This window comes from Notothenia rossii, assembly GCF_949606895.1.
Source record: "Notothenia rossii genome assembly, chromosome: 3".
NCBI classification, from domain to species: Eukaryota; Metazoa; Chordata; class Actinopteri; order Perciformes; family Nototheniidae; genus Notothenia; species Notothenia rossii.
Window position 1 is genome coordinate 42,926,022 of NC_136901.1, and position 18,579 is coordinate 42,944,600.

The window sequence follows — 18,579 nt, forward strand, 5'->3', positions numbered from 1 at the left end:
AGTTTGAGGAGGTTATGTTGCATCCAAGTTTTAATAGCTGTCAGACAGGAATCGATGTGGGTAAGGGGTGGGTTATGGAGGGATTTGGTGCTGAGGTAGATCTGAGTGTCATCAGCATAGCAGTGGAAGTCCAGGTTGAAGTGGCGGAGTATCTGACCGAGGGGCAGGATGTAAATGATGAAGAGGAGGGGTCCAAGTACTGATCCTTGAGGAACACCTTGGGTGACTGAAGCTGTGGCAGAGGAGTGTTTGGGGAGGGAGATGAAGTGGGATCGTTCAGTGAGGTAGGACTGGAGCCATCTGAGTGCAATACCTTCAATACCAATGTCCCTGAGTCGGGTGAGCAGGATGTTGTGGCTCATGGTATCGAAGGCTGCACTCAGGTCGAGGAGGATGAGCATATTGAGGGAACCAGTGTCAGCAGAGGTGAGGAGGTCATTGAGGACTTTGACGAGTGCAGTTTCTGTACTGTGGTGAGGACGAAATCCAGACTGAAGGGGTTCATAAAGCTGGTTGGTTTGGAGATGGCAGTGAATTTGTTTGGCTACAATGCGTTCAAGAGTTTTTGAGAGGAATGGTAGGTTGGAGATGGGGCGGTAATTAGTGAGGGAGGAGGGATCAAGACCAGGTTTTTTGAGGATTGGAGTAACGGCAGCAGTTTTGAAGGCAGAGGGGACGGTTCCATGGGACAGCGAGGAGTTGAAAAGGTTAGCAAGATAGGGGCAGAGGACGGGGAGGCAGGACTTCAGGAGAGGAGTGGGTAGAGGGTCAAGGGAGCAGGTTGTGGGATTTGAGGAACCAATAAGATGGAGTATTTCAATTGGGGTAACGAGGTTGAACTGGGAAAGGCGGCGCTGGGGAGGAGGAGTCAGGAGGTCAAGGGAGATGGGGGGAGAAATGGTAGCGGTGGAGGTTGGGGGAGATGCTTGTATATCAGATGGAGCTGAGAAGGAGTGGTTAATGGCGTTAATTTTGTCTGCGAAAAACTGGAGGAATGAGCTGCAAGTAGCAGAAGTAGAAGTAGGGAGGTTATCAGCACGAGGTTTGAAGAGCTTGTTAACTGTGGAGAAGAGGGTCCTGGGGTTACGGGAGGGGTCAGTGAAGATGTTGGAGAGGTAGGCAGATTTAGCGGCAATAAGAGCATCTCTGTATGCATTGAGATGGAGTTTGTAGCTTATGTAATGGAATGTGAGGGATGATTTCTTTGAAAGACGTTCAAGTTGGCGGCCTCGCTGCTTCATTTTACGCAGTGCGGGTGTGAACCAGGGTGAGGAGGTCTTGAAAGTAACAGTTTTATTTTTGAGGGGGGCTAAAGTGTTGAGGGAGGTGAGTAGGGTGGAGTTGAGGTGGTTGAGCAGATCGTCAGGTGAGCTGAGGGTTGCGTCCAGGGGGAGATTAGACGATAGCAGTTCAGAGAGATGGTTATGGTCAATGGAATGTAGATTACGGAAGGTGATGTTTCTGGGGGGGCAGGGGTTTCGGGTGGGGGGGGCAATGTTGAATTGTATGAGTTTGTGGTCGGAGAGGGGAAATGGGCAAGGGTGGAGGTCAATCACTGGGAGGTTGGTAGAGCAGACAAGATAAAGAATGTGTCCTTTCTCATGGGTGGGGAAGGTGACATGTTGGGTGATAGAGAAATTGTCCAGTAGGGTTGTGAATTCGGATGCCAGCTTGCAGGTGGGTGAGTCAATGTGAATGTTGAGGTCACCAAGTAGTAACAGACGTTGAGACAGGGATGAGGCAAGTGTGAGGAACTCAGTGAAATCGGAGAGGAAGGAGGGATGAGGTTTAGGAGGCCGGTAGATGAGGATGACTGTCAATGAGGGAGGGGCTTTGAAGGCAATGAATTCAAAGGATGATACTGAGGGGAGGGTTAGTTCTGTGATCTGGATGTTCTGATTGTGGATTACAGCAAGGCCGCCACCACGGCGGGAGGGGCGGGGTTTAGTGATGTATTTAAAGCCAGGGGGGGATGTTTGGTTGAGGGAGAAGAAGTCATCGGGCTGTTGCCAGGTTTCGGTGAGCAGAAGGAAATCAAGGGATTTTTCCAAGATTAGTTCATGGAGGATGAGGGCTTTCTTGTTGAGTGATCGGATGTTAAGGAGGGCAATATTAGTTGAGTGGGAGGGGCGTGGTATGGTCACAGGCTGAAGAGGTGAGAGGTTGTCCAGGTTGACAGTGCGGGGAGGAATGTGAGATGGGGGGGGGAGGAGCGGAGAGGAGGTGGAAGGAAGTGTGTTATTATCAGTTTTTGGTGGTTGAGGGCGGTGGAATCCACTCCAGGTATTGGGCCAGCTCTGAGCAGAGGGCAGTGGAATCCACTCCAGGTATTTGGGCCAGCTCTGAGCAGAGGGCAGTGGGATCCACTCCAGGTATTTGGGCCAGCTCTGAGCAGAGGGCGGTGGAATCCACTCCAGGTATTTGGGCCAGCTCTGAGCAGAGGGCAGTGGGATCCACTCCAGGTATTTGGGCCAGCTCTGAGCAGAGGGCGGTGGAATCCACTCCAGGTATTTGGGCCAGCTCTGAGCAGAGGGCAGTGGGATCCATTCCAGGAATTTGGACCAGCTCTGAGAAGAGGGCAGTGGAATCCACTCCAGGTTTTTGGTACAGCTGGGATTGTAACGGACCAGTGGTGGGTGTATAATATGGAGTAATAAGTGCGCTCAGATGACATGACAGTTGTGGGACATGGCGGTTAGTCGACCAGATAGATGTTATGGATGATTTTCCGGACTGGGAGTAAACAAATCTGCGTTTGGAACCTCTATGGACATACCTCGGTCTGCGTAGAAGCCCCAGGCAATTGATGACAGACAAGCTTAGAGGAAGCGCAGAAAAGTTGTTGAGATTAAAAAGTTGGGAGACAGAGTATCGTAACATCGTAGTACCGCGGTAGGATGCCAGCGTTAGCACAGCGCTGGCTATGGTTGTAGACCAGCGGCGCTGAAAGTGGAGCTGTTGGCAGCCGTCAGACAGGATGAGAGGTCAGTTGCAGGCTGTCCTTTACAGCAGATGGGGGGACCGGCAGGAAGAAGAACCAGAGTCAGGGCCCACGGGGAGGGGCAGGACGAAGAATGGGGCTGGTTATTTGATAGATGGAGCAGCGTTAGCAGGTAGGTGTAGCAGGGTAGAGAACCAAAGCGTCCGTCAAAAATGGCAATCGGGTGTAACAAATATGTCCAGATCAGAACAAAAAAACAACAGAATAGTTAGCAATCTATAGCAGTAGAAAGTGGTCAAACTCTTAGATTAACACAAAGAAAGACGAGATTTTCGGACAGAGAAGCGGCAAACAGTCAGCGCCAGCGTCCTCTCACGCCTGGACATGATTATGTTTTTCCTGCCTTGAGGGTGGGTCCTGCGGTGGGGGAATGGAGAGAGGAGGATGGTCTCCTGCTATCACTGGGGACTCTAACACCTGGAATGTTCAGCTCCTGCAATGGGAAGAAGCTATATCTTAGCTGCGTAAAGGTGCTAAACCTCAGCTCGCTCGCAGGCGTCAGAGAGTCGAGGTGGACAGATGTGTTTGGTTTGGGCTCTTCCCCTCAGGGCAGCTGGCGGATCCTGTATAAGTGTCCCGTTGAAAAACGGATGGCTGACATCCAATGGAGAATTATACACGGTGCAATAGCCACTAACAAATACAGGGCTCATTTTGACCCAGGCACAAGGGGGGGCTGTCCGTTCTGTTTTATGGCAAAAACATTGGAGCATTTAGTGGTGTCCTGTCCCCGGTTGGCTGGTTTTAAAAAAATGTTACAGGAGTGGGTGGAGGGGTTCGGGGAGGTTTTCTCCATACCACTTTTTGTCCATGGCCCCAAATACATCCTGAAAAAGAAGGAAATCCTACTATTGATCAATTTCTTGTTTGCTAATGCAAAATTAGCAATCTGGAAAAGTAGGAAGAACAAACTTGCTGGAGTAGGGTGGACGGATGCAGTGCTCTGTCTGAGGGGGCTGGTGGCAGCGCGTCTGAGGGTGGAGCATGCATACTATACGCTGATCAATCATCTACAGGGGTTTCTGGATGTGTGGGCAGTTGGGCAGGTTCTGTGCTCACTGGGGGAAAATGACTCTCTAATATTGAAGTTTTAAAGGGTAGGTGAATTTTTTTGTTTTTAAGGTGTGTAAAAGATGATGTTTTGAAATGGGTAAAACGTTTTCAAATGACATTTATTTGGTAGACGTGAAAATCTGTTTATTTATTTGATTTGTGTAATGCTTTTTGTTTTTTGTTTCGGTGTATAGTTAAAACAAATGGAAATAAAATTTTGTTTTAAAAATCAAAATCTTCTTCTTCTTCTTCTTCTCTCGTTTTCTTGGCGGATTGCAAACAACTTTAAGGTGCATACCGCCACCTCCGGAGTCGGCTTGACTTGGTTTGCATTTATAAAAAATGCACACATGGGTTTAATCGTTTAATCGTTAAGGTCAGATATGTACTAAGTAAATACATTTGTTCCTGCTCAAGATTAGATTCAACTTTATTGTTAGTGCACAGATTACAGGTACTGAGACAACGAAATGCAGTTTAGCTTCTAACCAGGAGTGCAACAAGCAGTAAAGTGAAAAGTAATGTACACAATCTACAGAATAAAATATAGAATGAATTGAATGATGAATAAACAGTGAGGGGTATGAATACACTAGATATACACAGCAGGCTGTGAGCAGTATGAACAGTGTGTATGAATATGTTAAGATATATAAAGTATGAAAACGGTAAGCAGCAGTGCAAGTATAGTATACAATATATAGATATTCATTTCATGATGATAAACATTGTGGAACAATGATGACAAATGTGAATGGAAGTGGCGACGTAAAACTGCCACAAAACAACAACAAACTTTTGCCGAGCCAATTGGAGACATTCATCACCAGCACGGGCTTTCGGCTCCCAAACAGCTCTTCAGTTTACCACATATTATACCTTTTTATAATTAAATCAAATGTAGGTTTGACTGATGAATGATGTAGGCCTATAGGCCTATGTGTACACATATATCACTTAGATTAATCAATACATCTACCAATACAATACCTTTGGACTGAAGTATTGAAAAGTAAAAATTCCATGTTTAATATAAATGATTTGCTGTGGCCAAATGTTTTCATTGCATTTACAGACCCTTGTAACTCTCTGATACCGCCCCATGAATGCACTGACTTGCTTGTAGAACCACGCTACACAAAACAGATAGCAACACCTATAAAAACTATTTAAAAAAGGGGCTACTGTATCGACATTTTTAAATTATATTTAAAGAAAAGGCCGATTCTGTGAGCTGCAGCTGACCACGCCCCCCTGCAGGAGAGGGGAGCGTGCTCTGAGATCAGCTGCTGGGCTGTCAGAAGAGGGGGAGAAAAAGAGATCTCCCTCCTCCGTGTTTTATTCTTATTGAAGTAAGAAGAGAAGTAACGGGGCAGAAACCCTCCTTTTTATGCAGCGGTCCAGACATAGACATCAAACGGCGACACATATTCAGTTGATATGCATTAGGGCAGGGATATCTAGATACTTTCCGAGGTTTGACATAATGAATTGTGCTACTTTTAATGCAAGCAACGATGTTTTCAAATCCGTAATCAAAAAGCTCCTCAAAAACACTATCGAAAAAGTTCCTGCCGTTGCTACGTTAGCTCAAACAGTAACAACGGACTATTTTTCTTAGCGGATGCATGTCAATTTAAATAAATACAACTATTTTTTAAATTAATAAAATCATTTTCTAAATCCATAAAAGCATTTCAATTAATATTGGGAGTCATGTCGTTACTTTGTTGAGAATGTGGCCATGTAATAAGCGGGATAATGTGCACATTGCATAATGTGCCTTAATGCCGATCTAGATCCCTCCGCAAAAAAAGAAAAGAACCGGCTCGTTCGCGGGCGCAAACCGGCTCCCGTGGTTCACTTACTGACTGTGTGAGGCTGTATCACAGGCACATGTCTGATAGCTGAGTTGTTATTTTCTGAGCTTCTCTCCACAGTTTGCTCTCTAATGTGTCAACAAACTGAACTCTGGCTTCAGCAAATGTTTTACATTTTCTGTGCTGGACATGTTTGCAAGTTAGCTAAAATTAAGCCTTGTTCGAATTATTAAACAGAAAACCTCAAACATTTATCTTCATGTCAGTAATGAACTGGGGAAGTTTATTGGTGATATCTTTAAGTTACCTTTTTAAAACAAATTCAACTTTTACATATACCGTTGTGTACGCTTTTTTGTTGTTGCTTTTTCAACATTATATTTACCACCTGTGTGTATTTTTCCCTGAAATAACTTTTTTTTTTACAAATGTATATACTTTTTGTTTAGTTTTATTGTGGTATTTTCCATTAAACCTTTGCAAGTTTTCCCCCAAAAGAAAAAAGTAACTGACATGTTTTGTTTCATTTCTAAATAAAAGGGAAATATGCTTTTAGTAATTTGGTTCACACACTGATCACAGCTCCCCCTTTCAGTTAAACTATCCTTCATTAAAACCTGAAAGACAAGGGGGGGTTGTTGACTTCAGAGAAGAAGAAGGGTAGCCCCCCCACAAAATGTCTCCTTTTAGTTCCCTTAAAGCCCTCCAGCTCGTTCACGCTGCGTCAGGTTGATTATTTTGTAAGACCAGAACAGACTGCTTACTGGGAACAAGAACTATCAAAAACATCCCTAAATAAGTTTCCAGTCACAACATTTTATTACCCAAACAGACTATTAGAGAAACTACTCACCAGATTAATGAACAGTAAAACAAAATCCCTTCAATGCAGTTTAACGAGGCTAGCAGTTTAATCCGGGACATTGAATATTTGATAAAAGGAAAAGTAGTAACTTTTGAACTGAAGCATAACAAGGCTATAAGAAAACCATGGTTGAAACACAGCGTAGTAGAACATTTCAGATATATCAGGAACTATTACAAACATTAATTAAATCAGGAGAAGCAGCATCTCTGTGGCCTCGTGTTGGCATAGTGTGAATGCTGGTTAGAAAAGGAATAACTGTTGGTCAGATTTCCATTTAGAAAGACTCTTAAAATATAACAAAACAGCTCTCAGGACATCAGGAGGAGGAAACAGCTAGCTTGGCTATCATAGTTGTTAGAGAATATTTCTTCCTTTCTCCTAAGTGTCAAAGAATAATTCTTCCTTACTCCTGGGTATCGTTAGGATTTTATCGATACCGGTACTGCTTATCGGTATCGGTATTTTTCGATACTCTTATCGATACTTTTCAATAATTTGGTGCTCAAAATCATAGACATGAATACAAGATGTGAAGATTAAACCGTCATTTTATTGTAATTTTCTTGCAGATATAACTGTATAACTTATACATTAGCTTCTCAGAAGCATACACAAATAAATAAAATAACTTAAAGGGGCCTGGCTCGCCCTATCATGCTTTTTGGGGTTTTCCCTCAGATTGTGGATGAAAAGGGGCATTTTTTAACATTTGTAAATCAGTTACATCTTCATCCAGACATTTCAAACTGACAACCTAGCTCGACAAGAGATCCTTAAAACATTGTCCTACAGTGACATCATGCAAAACTGTGATATGTAGAAATTGGTGAAAAGGCTAAGATGGCGAAAAAGATAAAGGCGAGTACGTATATTATTCTGGATTGTACTTTTAAATCATCACAAAATAAATGATGTGCTGAACTGAAACACTTCAAAATCAACAATTGCTGAACCATAAACGTTGACCTTTAACAACATTTAAATGCAGTTTTCCAATTCACAATGACATCTGTAAGTTTAATTGGTTTATAAAGCATTCAATGAAAGGCCAAATTATTAGGTGTAGGAGCTCACATTAATACACTGTCAGTGTTAATAAACTAAAAAAAGACAAGGCGATGTGCCTGCACCTGCACTCAGGTAAACAAAACATATTACCCGTACGCAGCAGCAAACCTGTCTGCGAGCCTTCGCTCAGGTCACATTTACACACGGCGCGGCTGAAGCTCGCTAGCACTATTAGCACTAGCAGTATCGCTAGCACCGTTTAAGATTCAATGAGTGTCTCGTTTGCAAATGCTTCATTAAGTTGCTTGTGTCACCGCCTTTACAAGCAACTAATTGAGTACATAGATTGCACCTTGCACTATCGCCACTACATGTTTTTAAAGTGCACCCAGACCTTCGATCACTTCGCTCTGTCCGCCATGCCTCCGGGAGTCTGACAACAATAATAAGAGCGCTGTTGAGAGAGATGAGGAGTGGCATTTACAGTGCCCAATCAGAGGTGTTTCAAACCGGATACATCACAAAGGATGAGGGTTCCCAACCAACCAGAATGGTTTAAAGTTAAACGAAGGAAGTAGACGTTACAGATATACCGATAGCAGCACCGTTTGTCCAGCGGCTTAACGGTATACCGATACCGTTCAATCAGATACCGGTATTGACTTAGTACCGGTTCTCGATACCCATCCCTACTCCTAAGATATTTAACCTTATTGCCTGTTGACGTTTATCACTTACCCTGATCTGTGACGCCAGCTTTAAGGAATGTGCTCCAGCACTTAGTCTCAGTTTTATGACCGGTCAACTCTCGGTCACAGAGCCTAAGAGTCAGATAAGTGATTCAGTGTCTCCAGGTGTTAACGCCCCATCCCCCAATATGTGGTTTAACTCTCTGTAAACTAGAGCAATAGAAACAGAGAATATGAATGTAAAATAAAAAAGGCTCACTGAAAATTAACATAAGATGAAACAAGATTAGATTCCGATTGAACACCAATGTCCTCTTTTACTCTTTCTAGCAGCAGTTCATATAAAGACCATTCATAAAAACCCTAAAGCAAAGTGATTGTGAGTAATTATAAAACATTAAACAGTTTCTAATGATGGGTCAAAGAGTCTCTAAGTGTTGGCAAGTTTAATGAGAAAATAGAAAACAAGTTTTAAGTTCACAGCTCAGATTATTACAGCAGCAAGAATCACATTTACTGAGAACATAGAAAACTAACGGCCGTCACAAGGAAGTCAAATAATGAACATGAGATAATATTATATCAGAGTTTCACTAGAAAAATGTTTGTTCAAACAAAACAAGAACATCACAAATGTATCTTGTCACTTCTCATACCTAATGTGTCTTAGTGTTTTGAACATCACTTGAAGTAAAACAAAACTAAAGTACCAAAAAAGCACCTCAAACCTTTGAATTGAACCAAAATGTGGAATAACACTCTTGAGAGAGACGTGTGATCTGAGGGTCTCAGATTAATGGAGCATGCATTTAGAAATGTAAATGTGAAGCAATTTTTCTGCGACGACTCCTCTTAGACTTGATGTGAAACCTTCAGGAACAATAGGATGGAGGTGTGTGTGAACCCCTCCCCTCCCCTCATCTACCTCTATGGTTTTGTCCCCCCCCCCCCGAAAGCCCATCTTTACACCCCATTTACACGCAAACACATACGAAATGCAAACAAACCGAATACGATAGCAAAAAAGTATTTCGTTCACACGAGACCGCTTGGGAGCGCTGGAGACGCTGTAGTCCATATGCCGGGCCTGTAAGATGCCATGGTTGCCCTTCTGTTTATGCCCCGCGGTGGATTTAGCAACATGTAGTTAATGTAATTCTCCATGTCCACTTGTTGCTGATGGTTTTGGTAGAGGAGCTGTAGATTTTTCACTAACATCTGTAGCATGGTCGAGCTGTAGATTTTGGACTAACATCTGTAGCATGGTCAGTAGCAGATCATGCTACAGCAGTGAGCAGCAGAGGTGGGGCTTTGGCTTCATCGATATCAGGGAATGACCGTTTAGGGCAGGGGTGTCAAACTCATTTTAGCTCAGGGGCCACATGGAGGAAAATCTATTCCCAAGTGGGCCGGAGCGGTAAAATCATAGCATAATAACAAAAAAATGACGACAACTTCAGATTGTTTTCTTTGTTTAAGTTTAGTGAACTTTAGTGCAATAACAGTACAAGCACATTTAGACTTGGCGTATCAACAAAAAGCCATACAACAACATTAAGTCATATACTGGGAATGAACAAAATACAAAAACTCTTCTCAAATAACTAATTTGTCATTTTAACATATTAATCCTGTACTAACTCACCAAATGATTGAGACAAATTGAGGTAGAAACTTTTCAAGAGGGTTGAGTTACTTACTTCCTGCCTTGTAGGCTACATTACTTATTGATAAATAAAAGCTGTGCAATGCATGAACAATTTCAACAAACCTAACTTATGATTATTATTATTATTACAGTAAATCACACACTGTTCACTTTCTTTCAATCTGCACAGAAGACAATCATTTTTTAGATAACTATATCAGGGTGCAGTGTCTTATGCAGCATTTTAAGTTGGGTTACCCACTGTTGTTTTTGCTCCTGAAACCTGGCATCTTTTAGCTTTCGCAAGTGCATCAATATCAGGGGTCAAAGCCTGAGTGGCAGCCAATTTCAGGATGTCATTTAAGTGCTTGTGCGTGAGCCTTGAGCGCAGCTTTGTTTTATTGATGCTCATTACAGAGAAAACTTGCTCACAAATATACGTGGTTCCAAACATGCACAACACTTTTGCAGCAAGGGCTGTCAAGTTGGGGTAACCTGGCAAAAGATACTGATAAATGTGTCTAAGCCAGCTGCAGCAAATTTCCCCTTCAAATCTGAGTCACACTGCAAGTCTATTATTTCAAGTTGAATGTTGACGGGCAGATCAGAGGCATTCGCGGTGAATGGCGAGCAGAAAACTTTGAAGTCTTTCTCCAGTTCACCAAAAATCTGAAAGCGTTGCTCAAACTCCCGCAATAGTCCTATTAGTTTATCTTTGAACCGCTTCATGTCTGCGACATGTTGGGTATCGCACACATTTTTCAGACAAGGAAAGTGCGCTGCATCACCTCCCGCGAGCTGCGTCTCCCACAATGACAGCTTCAACTTGAACGCACATACGCTGTCATAATACTGCGTTACAACTTTGTTGCGCCCCTGCAGCATTGTGTTCAAGTTATTCAAGTGCTCTGTAACATCCACCATGAACGCAAGATCCTGCATCCATTCTTTGGACTTAAATTCTAACACTGGTCTGCCTTTTTGTTTCATGAATTGTTCAATTTCCTCTCGTAAATCAAAGAAACGCCTCAGCACAATGCCTCGGCTTAACCATCTTACCTCGGTGTGGTAAGGCAGGCCGTAGTTGTGGTCTTTATCTCTGAGAAGGTTGTCAAACTGACGGTGATTCAAGCCTCTTGATCGGATGAAATTAACAGTTTGGACGACCACCTTCATGACGTTATCCATCTTTAATGACTTGCAACACAATGCCTCCTGGTGCAAAATACAGTGAAAAGTCCAAAAATCACGTCTTCCATTTGCAGTCTGCACTTTTTCCCTGAATTTCGTCACAACACCTGCTTTTTTCCCGATCATTGAAGGCGCACCGTCTGTAGCCACGCTGACAGCGCGTGACCAGTCCACTCCGACTCTGTCCAGGGCACCCTCGAGTGTGTTGAAAATATCAGCCGCTGTCGTGGTATCCGTCATCGGCACCAACTCCACAAACTCCTCGGTTACGGTCAAAGTATCATCAACTCCGCGGATGAATATGGCCAGTTGCGCAACATCTGTAATGTCCGTGCTTTCATCAATTGCAACTGAAAACGCAATAAACGACTTAACTTTGCGCTTCAATTGGCTGTCCAAATCCTCCGAAAGATCAGAAATCCTGTGTGCAACTGTGTTTCTTGTCAGGCTGATATTTTCAAAAGCTTGACGCTTTTCAGGGCACACAATCTCTGCAGCTGTCAGCATGCATGTCTTCACAAATTCACCCTCGCTAAATGGTTTTGAAGCCACTGCAATTTCATTAGCAATAAGGTAGCTGGCTTTCACTGCAGCATCGCCGATTTCTCGGCTATGAGTAAACACAGACTGCTGTTTTTTCAGACCCGCCAGCAATTCCTTCACCTTTTCGCTTCTCTGTTTTCCTTTCAAGTTATCATATTTGTCGGCATGTTGAGTCTCATAGTGGCGACGAAGGTTATATTCTTTCAGCACTGAAACGTGCTGCGAACAAACCAAACACACGGGTTTCCCATTCACTTCCGTGAATAAATAGGAGGATGACCATTTTTCTTCGAAAACTCTGCACTCTGTGTCCACTTTTCTCTTTTTTGATAGCGACATTTTGGGGAGTGAGGAAGCCAAGCACGATAGACTGTAAACACAGGATTACTTCCTCAGCCCCGTTATACATAGTTTGCTCGCTTCACATAATTGCTATTGCGACACCCAGTGGACACATTTAGAACAGCAGTTTCTTTCATTGAAAAATTGCAGCTCTTTTTATTTTTTATACTTTCCAAAATCATCTTGCGGGCCGGATTAAACTTGTTCACGGGCCTGATCCGGCCCGCGGGCCGTACGTTTGACACCCCTGGTTTAGGGTGTACACACAGAGCCGTTCGCCCCCTCAGAGCGTTCCTTTTGCAGATATATCCACCTTGGGACCTGTTATCGTTTGCCGGGTCCGTTTCCACGTTAGGGCCTCGTGTGAATGAACGGGCAATACAAAAGAGAAAAGTAGCGGATACAACCGTTTGCGTTCTCATGTAAACAGCAAATTAATGTCCTCTCCTGAAACGACCCCCCCCCCCCCCCGCCAGATTAATCCTGCAGGTACTTCAACTTAACATCAGTCAAATAATTTGAAGTGCTACATGCAGCAATGAAAAACCCCAACAGTATAAAAAACACATTCAGAAAAGAGAAATGAAAACAGAGAATAAGTTACATTTAAAATATTTGAAGAAGTTTTTTTTTTTTTATTGAACTGAGATGAGATACAGACTCACAAATGTTTACACTTGTTATTATTCATGTTTTATCTCTTTACAGATCTGACAGTGTTTTAAACATGGTAGCTGGTATTAAAAAAAGTATAACAGATATGCTCTATAAAGGGAAAGACATAAATGTAAAATAGAGATTATTCAGTGAAAATTACACACAGTAGGAAAATATAATGAGGATATATTTGTAATAACTATTCCTGAACTTGAGACTCACTTACTCTCTTTTTTAGTTTTTCAAATCTCACAGCCTTCTTTACTTACACAGAGAATACTATGAATAAACTGGTTATGATAAAACATTTTAAAATATTCCCCATTATTTTTTAAACATTAATGGCATTAAAAGTAAATATACTATATATGTATATGACATGCACACTTTACAATCCACAGATGTTCCCCAAATATCTCATATCAAGTTCATGCCCTTCTTAAACCTTCAATTATCCCTTTTATATAAAAAACAAACATTGTTTTATACATTTCACAATTTGTTTTATAACTGTCTCAACACTGTAAGATGTTTATTTTCTTTTTTTTAAAGGTCCCCTATTACAATGTTTTTCATCAATATATAAATGTCTCAGATATATACAAAACATGTCTCTGAAATGTTTGGCTCCAAATGCTAGCTTGACTCAGAATAGGATCAGATGGATGCAGAGTGAGTGCGCTGGTGGACTTTAAGATTATCAGATCTTGTGAAAGCTTTGTCACATTGGTCACAGCTGTATGGTTTCTCTCCAGTGTGAGTGTGTTCGTGGACTTTAAGATTACTACCTCTAGAAAAGGTTTTCCCACACTGGTCACAGCTGTACGGTTTCTCTCCAGTGTGAGTACTCAGGTGTCTCTTTAAATGTCCAGATCTTGTGAAGGTTTTCCCACATTGGTCACAGCTGTGACTTTTGAGTCCTGCTCTTCCTTTTATTTTCTAAAACAAAGCACACAATTGCAGAGAGTTTGTGATATGACATAAATATCACCCTCAAATAAAATGGGTGCATGCAAATATCTTTCCTTTAACACATTAACCTTGTGAATAGTGAACAAGTTTTCTGTAGATTATAGCAGGAAGACACATCATCTTTCTGTGTTTGTGGGTGCTGCATTTCCATTGTTGTTTATCTTTGGAGATGGTAATGTTGGCATACCGTAAAGCTCACACTGTACTTAAGAAATGTTAATTGATGCTATAGTCCTATCAACACGGACAAAAGGGATGCAGACGGTTGTGCGGCTTGAAAACATCCACTTCTTAAGCGACGTCTGATATATTGAGTTCTTGTCGTCCAATGACTAGTTTATGTTTTAATTTAAATGTTGCCAAAAAATGCCTATCAGCCAACGTTTCAATATCAACCAAATATGTAAAGGTCATCACAGTGGCGGTTCTACGGGGTGGCACGGGGTGGCAGCTGCCACCTCAGAAAAATGCCTTGCTACCCCAGCTGCCACCCCAGTTGGCAGCTTTGTTTTGAAAGAAAAGTTGTGGCTCATTGGACATTTATGAGAGAAAATCTCAAATGTCCGAGTGCAAGTGAATGCAGCACTTGTAACCCCCCCCCCCCCCCCCTCAGCCCTGGCGCGAGCCTGGAAATGTGAATGGCGGCGATTTCATTTGAACAGGGGGACAGCGCAAAACGAGAAGCATTTCGGATCCAAGTAGACGGAAGGAATGAGGTATTTTCGGTCAACAATGACAGAGAAGAGCCTGTCAAGTTTGGCTGCAAGGCAGGGCAAGGCAAGTTTATTTATATAGCACTTTTCTGTACGCGACAATTCAAAGTGCTTTGCAAAACTAATTAAAAGAATTTTTAGTAATACATACAGTAAAAACACATATAATGGCATTTTACAACAGGCATTACAAAGCAAAGATAATAAAATAATAAAAATAAACACCACAGGTACAATACATGTTTAAAAGGCATAGGCCTACTGTAGTGTGAATATGAGCAGCTAAATTAAAAGCAGCCAAAGAGATATGTTTTTAGCGGTTTTTAGTCTTGATTTAAAAATAGTAAGCGTTTCAGATTGTCGGGGCATAAAAGCTAAATGCTGCCTCTCAATGTTTTGTTTTTACTCTCGGAAACGATAGCAGACCCGTCCCAGAAGACCTGAGGCACCTTGATGGATCGTAATTATGCAGGAGTTCAACAATATACTTTGGTCCTAAGCCATTTATTGATTTTAAAACTAGCAATAGTACTTTAAAATCAATTCTTTGGCCGACTGGAAGCCAATGTAAATATTTCAGAACCGGACTGATGTGATCCACTCTTTTAGTGTTAGTGAGGACCACAGACTGTATATTAGTATATTAGTGAGGACACGTGCAGCAGCGTTCTGAATCAGCTGCAGCTTTCTGATGGATTTTTTTGTCAGCCCTGTGAATACACTATTGCAGTAGTCCAGTCTACTAAAGATAAAAGCATGGACAAGCTTTTCTAAGTCCTGTTGTGACATTAGTTTTTTAATCCTCGATATGTTCTTCAGGCTGTACTCAGCATTGAATCAAAATGCACCATAGCTTTAAATCTTAATCAGTTTGTGAGGCTTTTTGCTGAACAAGATGGTAATCGCCACATTCAGCTGTTATAGGCATGCCAACTTGATGCTCTGCTCACGGATAACTCGATGAGCATAATAAACTGTTAAAATGATGACCTTACGTGTGTAAATATTTTTTTTTCTTTGTGGGCGCTGAACTGTTCCTTTGATTCTTTTGATATATGATAGTAATTACTTGTCTTTCAAATTTTGAAGGAGGGTGAGCAAGCATCTTGAGGAACATTCATCATTAAGTCCTCCAAAAAATATAGTTTATTTAATAATAACACTGAATATGTGAATCATAACAGTGATTGACAGCTGATAGGAATAATATGATTGTTAATAGTATCATACTAATTTAGACAAAAATCGACAAGACAGTTAATTAATATACTTATTGCAGCAGTCTGAATAGATTTGGTACCCATGCTGGTCTAAGAGTGAGACAAACTCATTCAGTTATTGTTCAGTTAAAATTAATTAAATTAAGTCTGCCACCTTATGTATTTATATTTAAGGCTTTACTGATGTGCCACAATAATGTCACCAAATGTTATTGAGTTAAAATAAATATTGTGGCTTTCCAAGTTAACATTAATTGACATGACTGCGATTACATCAGCATATACTTCTGCCAGGGGATGCCACCCCTCAAAATCTCCTGCCACCCTCTTGCCACCCCATGAATATTTTTCTAGATCCGCCCCTGGGTCATCATGTCTCTAAGAATTTCATCCGTTTGCATATTTCTCCACTAGAGGACTGTAACAAGGTACAATTTCTGAAGTAAAGTAGTAGCTTGACATACTTTAATTTTCTTTGATTACCTTATTCAGCTAACTTGTACTTCTAACCCACTACAGTTTAATTTTTACATATCAATACAAAATAAATATAATATAAAACACTACTTAAGTAATATTCAAGCCAGTATTTTCCAAGTGGTTGGCGCCACAATGACAAACTACATTAAAATGCTCTGTATAATTTAATATTATATGATATAGGAGTTAAATGTATAAACACGGCAAAACACAGAGCTAACGTTTTCTGCCTCTTTGGGTTCTAATACAGGTTTAAAGTCCATAAAATAAGACACATGTACCCCAATAAAAGGGACAACATTGTTAGGAATATATTGTGATGAAGTGCTCACTCACCTGAGCTCCGGGGGTCTCTTTGTTCTCCTCCAAGCCGCTCTCACAGCTGTACGGTTTCTCCCTAGTGTGAATACGCTCATGAATCTTCAGGTTATCAGACCTTGAGAAGAATTTCCCACACTGGTCACAGCTGACACGATTGCGTAACTTTCTTCTTCTTTGTTTCTAAAACAGACAGAGGGATACAGATAAAGAGACTGTCGTGCAGAGATATCTAACAACACAAATAACATTTTAATCAAGTCTGTGGGGAAAAAACAACATGTTCAAATCTCTTTTCTGTTTTCCTAGTAAATGTGATTGTTGCTGCTTTAATAGTCAGAGCTTCACACTTAAAACTTTTCTAATAATTCATTTAATTTCATTATAAGTTTCACATTTAACCACAAAAATAATTCCAGGGCAAGTTTATTTATATATGTAACACCTTTCAACACAAGGCAATTCAAAGTGCTTTAGACAAATGCATTAATTAAAAAGCAAAGATTATAAAATAAACTTGAAAAGAAAAAATATGTGAATAAAAGTTACAGTGCAGTTTAAAATATGAATAGTTTAACTAAAACGAGTGGCAAAAATAAAAATCTTCAGCCTGGATTTAAAAGTAGTCAGAGTTGCAGCGGACCTGCAGGTTTCTGGTAGTTTGTTCCAGATATTTGGAGCATAATAACGGAACGCTGCTTCTCCATGTTCAGTTCTGACTCTGGGGACAGAAAGCTGACCAGTCCCTGAAGACCTGAGAGTTCTGGATGGTTCATAATTTAGCAGAAGGTCAGAAATGTATTTTGGGCCTAAACCATTCAGTGCTTTATAAACCAGCAGCAGTATTCTGAAATCAATTATTTGACACACAGGAAGCCAGTTTAAAGACTTCAGAACAGGAGTGATGTGATCCACTTTCTTAGTGTTAGTGAGGACTCGAGCAGCGGCGTTCTGAATCAGCTGCAGTTTCTAATAGATTTTTTAGTGAGACCTGTGAAGACATCATTACAGTAGTTGAGTCTACTGAAGATAACAGCATGGACACAATTTTCCAAATCCTGCTGTGACATTAATCTTTTAATTCTAGATATTTTCTTTAGGTGATAGAAGGCTGATTTAGTCATTGTTTTTATGTGACTGTTGAAACTCAGGTCAGAGTCCATAACTACACCTAGATTTCTGGCTTTATCTGTTGTTTTGAACCTTGCAGACTGAAGCTCAGCACTAACTTTTATATGTTCTGCCTTGGCTCCAAAACCCATTACCTCAGTTTTGTCTTTGTTTAATTGGAGAAAGCTCTGACACATCCACTCATTGATTTGTTCAATGCACTTACTCAGTGTTTGAATTGGAGCATAGTCTCCTGGTGAAATGGTTATGTAAATGTGTGTGTCATCTGCATAGCTATGGTAACTTATTTTGTTGTTTTTCATTATATGAGCCAGTGGTAGCATGTAGATGTTAAAGAGAAGAGGCCCCAAGATGGAGCCTTGAGGAACCCCACATGTCATATTTGTCAACTCAGATGTGTATTTACCTATAGAAACAAAGTTGTTTATGTCCTTTAAGTAGGATTCAAACCAATTTAGAACTGTTGCTGAAAGTCCCACCCATGGTTTTCCAGTAATATGTTGTGGCAACACATTCTCACTCCCAACTCAACTAAAAATAATATTATCAAACATAATATTAAAATGAACTCTTATTTTGAAAATACAGCTTCCTGTGTTCGAATGAGCTTCTCCGACCCTCAGTCCTGACGGATTCCAAAAGTCTGACATTATACAATCAAATAAATAAATGAACACAAGGATAATTGTGTCTTATTGTTGAGTAAATAACAGTGTGTGGTTTAGAAAATAATACAAAATTAGAAGGAAAAACCGATGAAACAATACAGATACTGAGCCCCTACTGTCCCCCTAACTGACGGCAACAAAAGTCAGACATTATTCAATTAAAAATAAAGAAGTAAACACAATAAGTGTGGCTTGATATTGACTAAGAAAAAGGTTGATAAACGCTGTGAGAATGGATCTGCGGTGCGGAGAGCATT

General features: G+C 41.1%; 2 protein-coding genes across 2 annotated transcripts in view; both read right to left on the reverse strand.

Annotated features, from left to right (window-relative positions):
• Window positions 1-18,579, reverse strand: part of LOC307033598 (uncharacterized protein) — a 127,804-nt gene that overhangs the window by 52,373 nt on the left and 56,852 nt on the right. The gene's annotated exons all lie outside the window — the stretch shown is intronic.
• LOC307031493 (uncharacterized protein) overlaps window positions 12,775-18,579 on the reverse strand; it is a 31,130-nt gene continuing 25,325 nt past the window's right edge. The window contains exons 3-4 of the mRNA XM_079668624.1: window positions 16,542-16,706; window positions 12,775-13,759 (exon numbers count right to left, since the gene is read on the reverse strand). Of these exons, the coding sequence (XP_079524750.1) occupies window positions 13,478-13,759; window positions 16,542-16,706 (447 nt within the window). The 3' untranslated portion in view covers window positions 12,775-13,477. The remainder of the gene's footprint in view (window positions 13,760-16,541; window positions 16,707-18,579) is intronic.